General features: G+C 41.5%; 1 protein-coding gene across 1 annotated transcript in view; it reads right to left on the bottom strand.

Annotated features, from left to right (window-relative positions):
* The window catches only part of DNAH14 (dynein axonemal heavy chain 14), a 334,274-nt gene that overhangs the window by 24,431 nt on the left and 294,674 nt on the right, over window positions 1-15,169 (bottom strand). Inside the window, 3 exon segments of the mRNA XM_072989973.2 lie at window positions 9,520-9,653; window positions 12,849-12,961; window positions 14,034-14,230. Of these exon segments, the coding sequence (XP_072846074.2) occupies window positions 9,520-9,653; window positions 12,849-12,961; window positions 14,034-14,230 (444 nt within the window).

Raw genomic sequence — 15,169 nt, 5'->3', positions numbered from 1 at the left:
GTCACTGAATGGCCAGTTGGAGGAGAGAGGCTATCAAGTGATCCCGGAGTCTGTGCAGGTAAAGCTGGCACATCGTCTCCTCGGAGGCAAATTCGCTAGCCTCCATCGAGGATTCCTCTGTTGATGTAGACTTAGATTTAAGGATTCCTTGGCATTGTCGGGTCCCCTACAGGATCGGGGGGAAGCTATGTGACAGGAAACCGGGAGTGTCACCCGATCTATTTTTCACGTGACTAGCCAGTTGAAGTAGCCGAAAAAGCAAGGTAAAGGCAAACTCGTATAAGGAGATCCGTGCGGGCTGCACCTATCTGGGTAAGAAGTAGCTTACTCAGGCAGAAAATCATTAATGTGCCCGAGAGTCAAAATAGCCAAATAGCTGGCAAGCAAAACAGAAAACAACTCACGGGGGATCGTAGATTAGATAATTAGATTAGGGAAAGAATCCAATTTAGAGGGAATTGATCAATAAGCTAAGGCAGTGGTTCTTAACCTTTGTTACTCGGATGTTTTTGAACTGCAACTCCCAGAAACCCCAGCCAGCACAGATGGTGGTGAAGGCTTCTGGGAGTTGCAGTCCAAAACTCCTGAGTAACCCAAGGTTAAGAACCAGTGAGCTAAGGGAAAAACCCTGTGGATCATCCCATAAAATTGTTACTTTTAGCTCTGGAATGCTCCGAGAACGTCAGCGCAGGCGCAGACTAAACCCATATGTGTGTATTCACAGAGGCCACGAAGAAGAACCATGGTTACAAGTAAGTAACCTCTCTTTCTTCTTTGTGGTCTCTGTGAATGCACACAATTGGGTGACTAACAAGCTCACTTACCAGTTGGTGGGATGTCACGTCAGGAAGGAAGTCAGGACAGCCCTGCCAAAGGCTGCATCATTTTTAACTCGGGATACAAAAGTTGATGGAGTTGACCATGTGGCAGCACAACAGATGTGTGAAACGTCAATGTCATGTTGAAAGGCAGTAGATGTGGAGACAGCCTGGGTGGAATGGACCCTGAGGGTCTCAGGAGGTGTTTTGCCTGCTACTTCATAGGCCAAGGAGATTGCCTGTACAGTCCATCTAGACAGAGTTTGAGGTAATGCTGGTGAGCCCTTACAAGGGACGTGAAAGCATATGAAGAGTCTAGGGGTGTAAGCGGGTTCAGGATTAACCTTATGCTGTTCATCATCAGGCAATACAAATGATGAGTCTGAATTATTAAATAAAGAGTTTTTATTAACACAACTGGTACTTACATCTTTGTTAAACTCAACAGGATTTTGCAACGTTAACTGAGGTGGGGAACTTTCCCAAAACCATAACAGGGATTTTTCATTGTTTAAATCTTTTAATAATATGTTCTTGCCACTTTCTCCTCCTCAGTCGGCAGTCTCAGGAACCTGCTGCAGACTATGCACAGGGTCCCGCAACAGGGATGGCGGGCCCATTCTCCCTCTCTCACTATCTCTCTCTCCATAGCTGGATCCAACTGGTGAACCAACCGCTCAGGACCCTGACCCTTGGGATACACATCAAGACTGTCCATTCTTCTGGACTCAGACCAGCTATTATAGGTCGCACCTTTCCTCTTATGGAACCACCTTCTCTTTCCTCCCCTTCACTATTGGTGGCTCTCTTTAAGGGGACAGAAAAGACTTGTATTTCTTTGTCAGACCTTTCAGTGACAGCTTCCTTAAACACAGTTATTTTTTCTGTTTCTTTAGTTACAGTTCCCTCTTCAGTTGTTAAGAAAATATCAACTCTTTCCCTTTCGCTTCCCCACTCCTCTCCTGCTTCAGTCGTTTCTAACAGCTTAAACTGTTCTCTCGTGACTCTCTCTGTCTCGAGTCCCCTCTATCACCATCGTGCAACTTTCTTTCTCCTCTCCAGCTCCTGCTTCTGCCTTTTGCTCATTCCCTCGTTCTGTTTCTATTTCCCTTTCTTGTTCTATCATCTCTTCTATCTTAGGCGTTTGAGGGGACGGCTCACTCTCTGGTGTTCTTTTTGTCTCCTCCTCAATGTGAAAGGCCAAAGACCATCTGGTATCAAGCATGTGGAGCATGCACTCAAGATCCGTCGTAGAAGATAAGAACAATGATGGGAGTACTAAGGGTTGACTCAGGTGAAATTCAGACACAACTTTCAGCAGAAAGGAAACATCTGGAAAAAGAGTGACTTTATCAGGATAGGTCCGACCTGAGGGCTGAGAGTTCACTAGCCCATGTGGCTGATGTAATAGCAACTAGGAATAAGGCTTTTAAGAAAGAAATTTGAAGTTAATGGTGGCCATAGGTTCAAATGGGGGTTGAGTGAGGGCATTGAGAATAAGTTGTAGAGACCACTGTGGTAGAAGGAGGCACTGAGGAGGTTGAGTGTTATGAAGGCCCTTGAGAAATGTCTTTAATGTTGGGTGAGAAAAAAGTCGAGCAGAGTCAGAGTGAGATGGTTGGTGTGCTGCAATGGCAGCAATGCATACCTTTAAGGTGGAGTGGTATAGTCCATGGTGAAAAAGATGAAAGAGAAAGGTAAGTAATGTCTGTAAGGAAACTGGTGTTGTTGAAAGGTTTTTGGAAAGAGCAAAGGATGAGAATATTTTCCATTTATTATCATAAAGAAGTTGTGTAGAGGGCTTTCTAGCTTTGTCAAGGACAGCTCTTATGGCGGGAGTATCCTCCATGCTGTAAGGTTGAGAGATTTGAGGTCTGGGTGGTAAACAGTGCCGTTGTCCTGTGTTAGCAGGTGTGGAATGGATGGAAAGTTGCATTGGCATGTTGACAGTTTCTTGAAATGGGTGAACCAAGGGTTGCCTGGGCCACCAGGGAGCAATGAGTATTGTGTTGGATTCAAGACTGGAGGAGTCTTATCACTTTTCGCTGGATGAGTGGAATGGGAAGGAAATGATATAGTACGTCCCTTGTCCAGTCAATCATAAAGACGTCTCCTAGAGATCCTGTGCCCTTCTCGGCTCGGGAGCAGTGTCGGGTTCACTTTGTATTTTGTACAGTGGCGAAGATATCTATGGTAAGTGTCTCCCAATGGGAGCAGAGCTGGGTAAAACCAGTATTGTTCTGAGTCCATTCGTGCATCGATGTGGTGAGTCGGCTGAGATGGTCTGCCAATGAATTGTTGTGTGTGGCTACATGGACTGCTACTGGGAACACATGGTGGGTGTAGCACCATTCAGAGCTGTACTGCTAGATAAAGCAGGGACAGATGGTGTGCCCCCTTGTTTGTTGACATAGAATAGTGCTGTCATGTTGTTTGTGGCGAGTTGAACTGCCTGTCCTGAAATTAATGGTTGAAAGGCATGAAAAGCCTTGATTATGCCCAAAAGTTCTAGATGGTTGATGTGAAGAAATCTTTCTTTCTGAATCTACAGGGCGTGAATCTTGCGACCTTGACAGTGAGCTCCCCATCCCGAAGGACTGGTGTCTGTCATGACCTGGACTGTAAACTGAAGAGGAGTGAACGGTTGGCCAATGAGAAGGTTCAGGAGGAAAGTCCACCAGGTAAGTTGGTGAGAAAGTTCCCTGGATACCACAAGGCGTTTGGAAGGAGGTTCTGTCATGGGGTTGAAGAGGGAGAGGAACCAAGTTTGTAGGGACCTCTTCTAGAGATTCGCACGCTGAATGACCACCATAGTGGAAGCCATGAGCCCGAGCAAATGTTGAGCGTGGTGTGCAGAGACTGAGTCTGGATAGAGGTCCAAAGGGTTGTCTATTCTTTCTTGAGGTAAAAAGGCTCGTGCTTGAGAGGAGTCTAATTGAGCTCCAATGTAAGTAGCAGTTTGTGATGGTTCGAGGCATGATTTTGAGAAGTTCAGTTTGAACCCAAGATCTGATAAGGTGTCTAGAGTGAGACACGTGTCTCTCAATGTGTCGTGGTAAGAATTGGAAACGATCAACCAATCATTGATGTATGGGAAAATCGTGACCCCTCGGAGACGTAGGTATGCAGTGACTGGGTGAGACACTTGGTGAAAGTTCTTGGTGCCATGGATAGACCGAATGGAAGAGCGCAGAATTGGTATGCAGCACTGCTGAAGTGGAACCGAAGATATTTATGATGTTGAGGGTGGATGGACATGTGAAAGTATGCATCTTGGAGGTCTATGACTACGAACCAATCTTCTTGTGAAAGGAGGGGAATGACAGTGTCGAGGGTAGTCATTCTGAAACTTCTGGAATGAATGTAGTCGTTGAGGTTTCTCAGATCGAGTATGGGACGGAGGCCCCCGTCCTTTTTTCGGTATTGTAGAATAATGGGAGTAGAAACCTTTGTGGATATCTGAAGATGGAACTGGAAAAATGGCGCCCTTCTGAAGAAGGAGAAGTACCTCATATTTTAAGGCTAGTGAGTATGGAGTGTGTTTTATTCGACTAAGGGTGGTAGCTGTTTGAACTCGATAAGGTAGCCTTGGCTGATGATTGAAAGTACCCATTGGTAATGTGAGGCCAGGATCTGAGGAATGGAGAGAGATGTGTCTGAAATGTATGGATCTCGGGCTGGGAGAAGTCAGGGATATTGTTTGGTCTTTTTTTGCTGGCGACGAAAAGGCTGACATTGTTGTGGTTGCGATTCGGGATGAAAGGTAGGGGCTAACAATGTTGATGGTCCCAAATATGGTCTGTCAGAAGTTTGCTGTTGGTATGGTTTGTACTGTTGCTGAAAAGGCTGGTGTACAAAGGGTTGTCTTCGCCGTTGTGGACATTGGTATTGGTAGGGCTGCTGTGTGGCATAAGATGTGGCAGTCTTGTGTATTTTATGGAGGTTGTCCATAACTTCATCTGTCTTCTCATTAAACAGACCAGTGCCATTGAACGGGAGTTCCTCGATGCGGGAGTTTGTATCATCTGATACTCCTGTTGATCTAAGCCAGGCATGGTGTCATAAGGTGATGGAAGTGGCCATGGCTTTGGAGGCTGCATCTGCAGTGTGTCTGGATGCTATGAGTTGCTGTTTTGCTAGATTGGAAGCCTCAAGATGAACACTGAGTGCTTCCGACTTAGATTCCTCAGGCTGCCTGGAGTATTGGGAGAAGACGATTCCAGAATTGACAATGATATGCCCCCATGGCGGCTTGATAATTTGCGACTCTCTTAAATGAAGTCAGAGAATAAAGGTGTCTTCCTAGAACAGAGGTCAGGGAACTTTTTTACCTCTTAACCCACCCACCCCCCATTTTATATACGCTGACATTACCCCTTGATTTGAAAGGAAGGACATGATACATGATTTGAATTCAAAATCTTATTGAATCTACACAGGCTGTGTACTGAACTAGCAGGATGCACCAAATTTAAACAAGATGTGCACTATTTTTGCTGGAACACATTGCACACCAGCCATAGGGTGGTATAGGAAGTAGTAAGGTGTCCAACGTGCCTAGCAAGTTGCATTAAATTTTTGCTAGCTCACAGAGGATTTAATCATCATCAATGGCTGTCAGAGGGATGCTAGCAATGACGTGCTTGCTAGAGACAGCCAACTCAGAGTTGGGGGGGGGGCTTTTCCTACCACCTTAATCATTCTATCTGTGGCGTGCAAAAAGAAACAAACCAGGCTAAAGGTCATATCACCCACCCTGGTGCCACAGCCCAACATCAAAGGACCAGTGCACTATTTTTTTATCATCCTCAATGGAAAACTCAGAAGTGGCCAGATGATTGGAAAAGATCAGTTTACATCCCAATTCCAAAGAAGGGCAGTGCCAAAGAATGCTCCAACTACCTTACAATTGCACTAATTTCACACACTAACAAGGTTATGCTCAAAATTCTCCAACGTAGACTTCAGGAATCTGTGGATTGAGAACTCCCAGAAGTACAAGCTGGACTTCGAAGGGGCAGAGGAACTAGAGACCAAATTGCTAACATGTGCTGGATTATGGAGAAAGCCAGAGAGTTCCAGAAAAAACATCTACTTCTGTTTCATTGACTACACAAAAGCTTTTGACTGTGTTGACCACAACAAACTATGGCAAGTCCTTAAAGAAATGGGAGTGACTGACCACCTTATCTATCTCCTGAGAAATATATATGTGGGACAGGAAGCCACAGTTAGAACTGGATATGGAAACACTGATTGGTTCAAAATTGGGAAAGGAATACGACCAGGCTGTATATTGTCTCCCTGCTTATTTAATTTATATGCAGAATACATCATGCGAAAGGCTGGACTGGATGAATCTAAGATTGCTGGAAGAAATATCAACAACCTTAGATATGCAGATGATACCACTCTGATAGCAGAAAGTGAGGAGGACTTAAAGAAACTCTTAATGTGGGTGAAAGAGTAGAGCATCAAAAATGGTCTGAAACTCAACATAAAAAAAGAAAACAAACTAAGAGAATGGCCACTGGTCCCATCACCTCCTGGCAAATAGAAGAGGAAGATATGGAGGCAGTGACAGATTTAATTTTTTGGGCTCCATGATCACTGCAGATGGTGACAGCAGCCAGTAAATTAAAAGACACCTGCTTCTTGAGTGGAAAGCGATGACAAACCTCAACAGCACCTTAAAAATCAGAGACGTCACCTTGCCGACAAAAGTCCACATAGTCAAAGCTATAGTTTTTCCAGTAGCCATGTATGGAAGTGAGAGCTGGACCATAAAGAAGGCTGACCGCCGAAGAATTGATGCTTTTGAATTGTGGTGCTGGAAGAGACTCTTGAGAGTTCCCTGGACTGCAAGGAGAAGAAACCTATCCATTCTGAAGGAAATCAACCCTGAGTGCTCATTGGAAGGACAGATCCTGAAGCTGAGGCTCCAATACTTTAGCCATCTCATGAGAAGAAAAGACTCCCTGGAAATGACCCTGATGTTGGGAAAGTGTGAGGGCAAGAGGAGAAGGGGACAACAGAGGATGAGATGGTTGGACAGTATCAACGAAAGTACCAAAATTTTTGACTGAACTCTGGGAGGCAGTGGAATACAGGAGGGCCTGGCATGCTCTGGTCCATGGGGTCACAAAGTGTAGGACACGACTTAACTAAACAACAACAACATTTATAAAGCTTAAGTACATTGAAATCCTGGACTTGTTAACTCCAAAGTAAATCACCCTCAGAAAAGCAGCTATATATAGGAGTGCAGACTTTTAATACACATTTTATACACTACATAAAGTGTATACACACATTTCACTTGTTGGAAATGTATTGCTGGAAAAGAGTTTTACAGATAGCATGACTTGTCAGAGAGGTAAGTATAGCAGATTAAGTGGATTCTCACTAGAAACTAAATGCAGTAGAGATTAAGTTTTGAAGTTTGCTTTTTTTCATAGTTTTATGAAAGAGTCTCTCTCTCTCTCTCTCTCTCTCACGCACACACACACACACACACACACACACACACACACACACACACACACACAGAGGCAGGCAGGCAGGCACGCATGCACGCACACTGTGAAAGAACTACAACTGTGGAAACCAAGGAACGTAGTAGGCAGAGGTGGCTTAGAGTTTGGGGTTCAGCTGCAGGGGTGGGGGTGGGGTGGGGTGGGGGTAGCGCTCTGCTCATTACCCCCAGGATTTTCATTTTTACCTCATTTGGGGTAAATTACCTCTGTTTCCCGACCACTGTCCTAGAATGTCTAATTTTCTCCCTTCCTTATTAGTCAGGGCTACAGATGATTTATTCCTGGCTCTGGATTGGCTTGACCCTACAATAATGGAATTTGGTGTTGGATGTTTTGATAGAAATGTGGTGTCCATGCCATGAGTTTTGTAATGATTTTCTACCCGTCTTGAAATTTAGAAGGAAGATGGTGGTTTGTCCCACGATTCTTTGAGGAGATTTTGCTGAAGGTTGTTCAATTATGTCATATGAACGTTTGAGTACAGGTTTAATAGATTTAGACACCTGAGAATAGGGTGTCAGTCTTGACGAATATGTATGATGCCGGTATTGAGGGGGAGAAGGAGATACTGAGAGACAGCATGTGAATGGGTATGCATAAGCATATCGGACTCGCTTAGACTCCTCATAGTACACAGGCTCTTTGATATTGTCTTGATGGTGGTACGCCTCATACTGTGGAAAATATGGGTCTCGGTATTGACTTCTCTGATGGTATTGAGAGGGTTCCTCATAATAATAGTATGCTCTATGCGGTGGGTCATATTCCACAGGAGAGAGGTTTAGTCTTTTTGCCTTGTGTTTTCGTGGAGGCGATTTTTGAGGTGACTCGGATTGAGAGAGTTGCAAAGATATCGCCCGCCTTGATAATACAGAGATAGAATGGGCTGAGGCTGGGCTAGATGGTAGCCACTGAGGGGCCAACACTAGGTGACAGGCTCTCTGCTGAGGCAGGAGGCTGGCCTAAAGGCAATGATGGTAAATCACCTCGATCTGAGAGGGTCTTGTAAGCTTCGCAAGAGGATTCCTCTAGAATTGGCAATGGAAGAATTGCTTGAGGTGGATCTGGGCGTGTTGGTTGAGTAGGCTTTTTAGGTTTTTTGGTCTTGATTTTCTCCTTTTTCCCTTTAGATAATTGCTCCTTTGGTCTCCAAGAAGGTTTCGATGCCAAGGTCGATTTCAGTTTTGAAGATTTTGAGTGCTCCTTCTGTCTCAGAGGTGTTGCCGGGCTCGAGATGGAGTGGGCTGGATCTTGTCAAGGGGCCTGTGGTGAGATGGATTCCATCGGAGCAGCAGGTGGGTGAAGAGATTTTTCCCAAAAGTGAGGTCTAAGCTGCACTCGAAGCTTTAATGATGGTTTGGTAAGTTTTTTACACTCTGAACAAGAGTGAGTTTGATGTTCACCCAGGCAGAAGAAGCAACGATCGTGCCCGTCAGAAACTGGGATTTTATTTGTGCAGAGCACACATTGCTTAAACGGCCTGGAGGGGGCATAAAAGAAGTGGGAAAAGGGAGCAGCTTTGAGGAAAGGAGAGAGAAAAAATTGGGACGAATTAAAAATGAAAGATAAACTCATGAGGGAACGTCAAATGAATGTTAGAAGGCCCATAGGGCTCAAAGAAGTAAAGCTCTGAACTATCAAAAAAGTTGCTCTAGCTCGTCAAAAGGTCTGACCTGAGTGCCGGCTAAAAGGAAGTGAGGAGATTTTGGTTGGGCGGAGCATGTGCTCCATGGGGGAATGTCCCACTAATCACATGTCTTTAAGCTCTAGAAACTTCAGAGGGGTCCTGTGCAGGAGCAGAACAATCCAATTGTGTGGATTCACAGAGACCACAAAGAAGAAGAAATCTTCCCCATTCACCTGATAGATGGCCATTGTCAGTAGAGTGTCTGGCACTGGCTATAATAATAGGAAATAATCTGCAACGTGCTTAAGCACTTGATATGAATACAGTATGCTTTCTATAATATATTTAAATGATGAAAAATGTATTTTTTATTTTTAAAAATGTGCTTGTTTTCCTTTTAATATACAATAAAAAGTAATAAAAATTAAATACCAAAGTAAATATATTACCAGTAATTTAAAGCATGATAAAATATAAATTAGAGCATATTGAAATCTAAAGTGGCAATGGATAAATAATTGTCTATGAAATTACATACCATGTGGGGAAAAAAACCCTGGAAGCCAAAAGCAAGTGGGGTATCCCTGGTAGCTGCCACTGAAAAAGTCAGAATCCTCACCAAACTGAAGCAATGTTCTGGTTTGCCTTTGAAGCATCATTAAATAGTTAAACCTATTAAAAACACAATGAACCATTAAAAATATTAAATCCAAGGCAGTGTAATTTAACAAAAAGATGTGTTGCTTGTAAAGGATCAAGATTATGCACAAATCTCTTCTGCCCTTCAGCTAGTTGATCTCAGATGTATATCAATATAATGGCAACAACTGTCTGCTGGCTAAAATCTGGCAGAAGTCTGAAAAAGTAGTGGGGTTTGGGAGGAGCTGCATTATGTCAGATCCAAACTTCTTTTAGTAAAGGGAAACCACCACAATATTGGCAGGGTAATGGTAACTCCAATTAATTCCCTCTATCCCTACACTGGGAAAAGTTTAACTTTGTCACAGCTTCAACTGGCCTTTTGATTCTGCTGGTATATGGGCATCTTAGATAGGCAGGGTTGCATTTTAAGCAGCCTAAACACTCTTGTAGAGTAGCGAAACAGTATTGGAAAAGAGTACATGCTGTGTTGCAACAAATATTGCTCTGTAAGGTGCCATTAACCCCAGAACTGTTTTTATTGAGTATGATACCTGATAACATAGATAAGACAAAGGAGTATATACTGTAGTTATATACATAGTCACTGCAGCCAGAATTTTATATGCCAAAAATTGGAAAAGTCCGACGGTACCGAAACAAGAAGATCTTATAGAGAAGATAAGGGAAACAGCGGAAATGAACATTTTATCAGAAGTGATGAAGGACTGTCCTTTCCAAAAGGCAACTGAAAGATGGGACTTATTCTATAAATGGGACATCGTATGAAGAGCATACAGTGAAATGAGAACTTAAATCTGGAAGGCAGAAAATAGTAAGAAGAGCAATTTGGAATTTTGATATGGCAAAATGTATAGAATTGATGTCAGTATGTTATTGTTTCTCCTTTTATTTATTTATTTATTTATTTATTTATTTATTTATTTATTTATTTATTTATTTATTTATTTATATCCTGCCTATCTGGACCTGCCTATCTTTTCCCCCTTAACCTTAATTCCCTTTTTCCTTTCTGTCACCCCTTGTTATAAATAAATTTTAAAAAAGCAGCCTAAACACTCTTTAAAGTGTTTAATTTACAATTTAAATGGCCAATTAACCAACACAATGAATTATTAGAATTCTATTTAGCTAAAAAATTACCACTCTCATCTAGATGAAAATGAGGGTGAACTTGTTAAATGACAAGAGGCAATTGACAAACTTCATAATCAGAACATCATTGGCCAAAACCGGGCTAAACAGAAGGAAGGAAATGCCAACAGGGCTAAACTACATGAGTTCAAAATTAAAATAATGGAACAGAAGAAACTGTCAATGCAGAGAACCCTACCTCATTTCCCATCTGTGTCCGTTATTCAGAATGGTGAGCTGATTACTAAAGGCATGACGGGGAAAGTAATAGAAGTTGTAGAGCAAAGAGGATGCAATCATGTCTGGTGCAAGACAACTAAACTGCTAGCAAAGAATTAGTTGCACTTTTTACATTTTGGACAACATAGTTGGTCTCATATCTCATCTGCCCAAAGAGGCAGTGAGAAAAAAAATTGTTTTTCTAAATAAAGGCCCTACGAAGGAAGGAAGGAAGGAAGGAAGGATCTGAAGTTAAAACACTTCCAGGCAGACCACCTTAATGACAAATGTTTTCTTCTGCACTGGCATATACAACAGTATATTCTCTCTCTCCCTCATATGAAGTCATTAACGGAGTGCACAGGATTTGAGTAGGCACATAACTCTTCGCTTATTTTATAATATTTGAAAAAATTTCTTCTTGCTGGATAAAAGTAAAAATTTCTCATTAAAAACTACAAAAAAAGTTAAAAAATTGTAGAAAAGGTGTGGGTTTTTTTGCACAAACACCTTGTATTTTGCATGGAAAGCCTTCTATTTATATAGGAAAACTTGTACAGTGGTGCCCCGCATAGCGAGGTTAATCCGTTCCGGATTAACCTTCGCTATGTGAAAACATCGCTGTACGGGGCAGGAAAAGCCTATTGGAACACATTAAACTTAGTTTAATGCGTTCCAATAGGCGCCAAAACTTACCCCTCCAGCGATGTTTTCGCGGTCCGGTGGCCATTTTGGAGCCACCGATCAGCTGTTCGGCGGCTCCAAAATGGCCGCCAGATGACCCGAAATGGCCCCCTGTCAGTGTTTTCGCGCCCTCCCCTTGCTTACCGAGGTCGCGAAAATGCTGCGGGGGGGGGCATTTTGGGTCGTCCGCAGCCATTCCCCAAAAAGGAATCGCTATACGGATTCTTTGTTATACGGTGCGCTTGTTAAGCGAGGCACCACTGTATATTGTAGAAAAAGCATGTTTTGTGTAATCTGCAAGGGGTTTAATGCAAAATGCAATGTTTTCTCCCACATTTTCTTCTTTTTTGTAAATACCAGTGCTGACAAAAAAGAGAGAGAAAGCTAGTATTTTTACACTTTTCAAAAACGTCATATTGGATGCCTATTTTTTTTCTCAGTAGACTGTCTCAAAATATTTTATTATTATATGCGCCATCAGGTCACATCTGTCTTACAGTGGCCCTAACAGTTTTTAAGGTATGTGAAATATTTAAGGAATGTCTTTGCCAGTGTGCCATTTCTCTTGAGTTTCCATAGTCATCGGGGGGGGGGGAATTGAACCCAGACCCCATGATTTATAATCTGTCTCTTTATCCAATACACAACAGCATATTCTCTCTCTCTCTTTCATATGAATTCATTAATGGAATGTCCATTTTTATGTCACCAAAAAGTCACCTTGTACACATAAGAGGGTATTAGCAAGTTTGGGGTTATGGAACCCCGAAGTCTGCAGAACTATTTTGGGAAAAATCTTAAAGGGGAGACTAATCTACATAGTGGGCATGGTATGCTGAGGGACGTTTGTGGTTATGTGGACATTAAAAAGTAAGGATAGATAAACGGAATGGATAGAAACCTAAAAAGAACACCTTACCCCACAGCCTTCTGTTGCACACTTAATAAGTAAAATTAAAGTTTGTTTAAAATGTATACTGTATTCCAAATTCAAAAGAAGAGTTTAGGTATACAGGAGATGCCATGCTTAAGGTCTTGAGGTTGACTGCAACATTACATTCAGAACTACATTATTAGCCTTGGCACTGTAAGACTATGGTTACTACATCTACTTCTTAATATTTATATGCTTTACCAGAAGATGAATTTTTCCAATAATTTGCATTTTACCTTGACTGCATAAAGGCAATAACTCGATTAGACCATGTGGCAAAGAAATTCACTCCAATAATGAGGTCTTCAATCCAGGATCCAAGAGATTTACGTGTCTTGTAGGAATGTTGCTATTGGATAACGGCAAACAAAGCACAACTGCTTGTTTGGGGAAAATGCAAACATAAAATAGTTTCTCATCCATTATTCTCAGTCCCACCCATGGAAAGCATTCGGTGTGAACTCTAAGCTGCTTCACAATGGAGTTAAATGGAAAAGTTGGGGGGAGATAAAGCACCTGCCTAACTAACCATGAATCAATCATGATGACAAACAGGATGATGGACATTGCCAAATCAATCTTGCATATACTGTACTGTATACCATGGTCGACAGATGTTCCCTTTCACAACAATGTTTCCTCAGAGATACATGCCTGAATTATCAGACTTGCAAATTAATCCTGTTTAGCTTCCATTGACCAGTCACAAACAAAGCGCACTAAGTGCAAAAGATGCAGTCGAGGACAGTCAGCTGCATACAAACAGACCATCTTCCTGGAAGCATCTCTCTGCTAATACTGTTTTTCCTATTGTCTACTTTGACCCTAAATGATATCACATTCTGTTATTATGAAATAAAGAGCTTCTCTGCAAAAGAGCAAATCCATTTTTCAAAGGTTCTATTGCAAATAAAAGAGAATGTCCTCTCATCTACTCCAGCACTGAGGATGTGATATCTTTGGAGAATGTTCATTGGGTGGGTGGCTCTGTTTGTTTACCTGTATGTGGACTGGATTTTATAATTGCAATATGACAAATCATAAAAATTCCTGACAACAAATATTGAACATTAGCTTTTGTAGTGAAGAGAGCCTGACATTTCCTCACAAATTCATTCTGTAAATAAATTTATTTTGAGATATATAGTTTATACTGTATATATATATATATTGCAATCCGTTGCTTTTAAAACAAAATATTTTAGTTCTCTAACATACTGTAGATGTCAGGATGTTCTGGTCAGTTTATTACACATAAACGAGAATATAGAATCAAAATGGTAACTATGCATTCCTTTAATGCTTTGCATTCCATAACACCTCTCATAAAGAAACATGCAATATAAGTTTGTTGCATAGCAAGAAGATCATAGCCACCAATTACAACAGTGAAAACAAACTGTGGGTGGTTATTCACCTACCTGCCACAATTGTGGCACTTTGGCTTTTAATATTGAATGATAAATCTCCTCTAGTCCCGTGGTGAAAATTATATCACCTTTGATACTTTGTTGAAGTGAATGTAATGAATGAATTATTGTGGACAACAGATGATTATACTGGTCAATCTCCTGTTGTAATACAGTTAACAAAGCTGAATTGGTAAAAGAACCAGGACCTATAATGAAACAATGAAACAAATAAACAAAACATGTTATTCTGCAGGCCTTTAAACCAACACAGCAGTGCCAGTCTAGGCAACCATAGTTGCTACATTAGCATTATTTAAGGGCAGATAGCTATCGATTATTTGACGTATTTGCTGAAATCCTGTTCTCTAACATACACTATGTAAGGCAGGCCATCAGCCATGGCAATTTTTTTTTCAAACATAAAATATTTCCAATCCTCCTCTCAGAGTTCCCAAAGTTCCTATGGGCCCCTTTCAACATGGGGAAGCCATTGGCAGAAGTATTTTTTCCATGTATAAAACAACACCTTTTCCTAAAATAATTAAAGGAAAAATTGAGGGTTGTTTTATACTTGGAAGTAAGGAGGGAGGAGGGATCAAAGTGATCCCTCTATTTTCTTTGCAAAGCGTAGAGGGGGAAAGCTGATTTTTGCAACAAAAATGTAGGGGGAAAGCAAGAATCACTTTTGCCTTCTACTTTCTTGCAAAGAAAGAAATTTTGGGTTAGAAAAGTGGGGGGGGCGTCTTATACATGGAAAAATATGGTAATTTCTGGAAATTGCTGCTAATGGGATGATTTTACTGGTGGCAGCAATCTCCAGAAATTATAGTCTTCTCCTGTCCTGGACCCTAAACATCTTCCCCATTATGAAAGGGATCCCACAGGTGCCATGGGACCTTTGGGATGGAAGAAGAATTGTTTTATTTCTGAGAAACAGTTGCAACCAGCCTTTTTTGCGTATTTTATTATTTTCATTTATATCCTGTTCTCTGTCCAAAAACAACTTAACGACTAAACAAAAATAACAAATAATCAAATAATACCTCACATAATAATAAAAATGCAAATAAAAATTAGCAACAGCCTAAAGCCTACTAGATACTTTTATTATACTAGATACTTTTATTATACTAGATACTTTTATT

Source organism: Pogona vitticeps, chromosome 1 (genome assembly GCF_051106095.1).
Source record: "Pogona vitticeps strain Pit_001003342236 chromosome 1, PviZW2.1, whole genome shotgun sequence".
Taxonomy (NCBI): Eukaryota; Metazoa; Chordata; class Lepidosauria; order Squamata; family Agamidae; genus Pogona; species Pogona vitticeps.
This window is presented reverse-complemented; position numbering and strand designations above follow the sequence as displayed.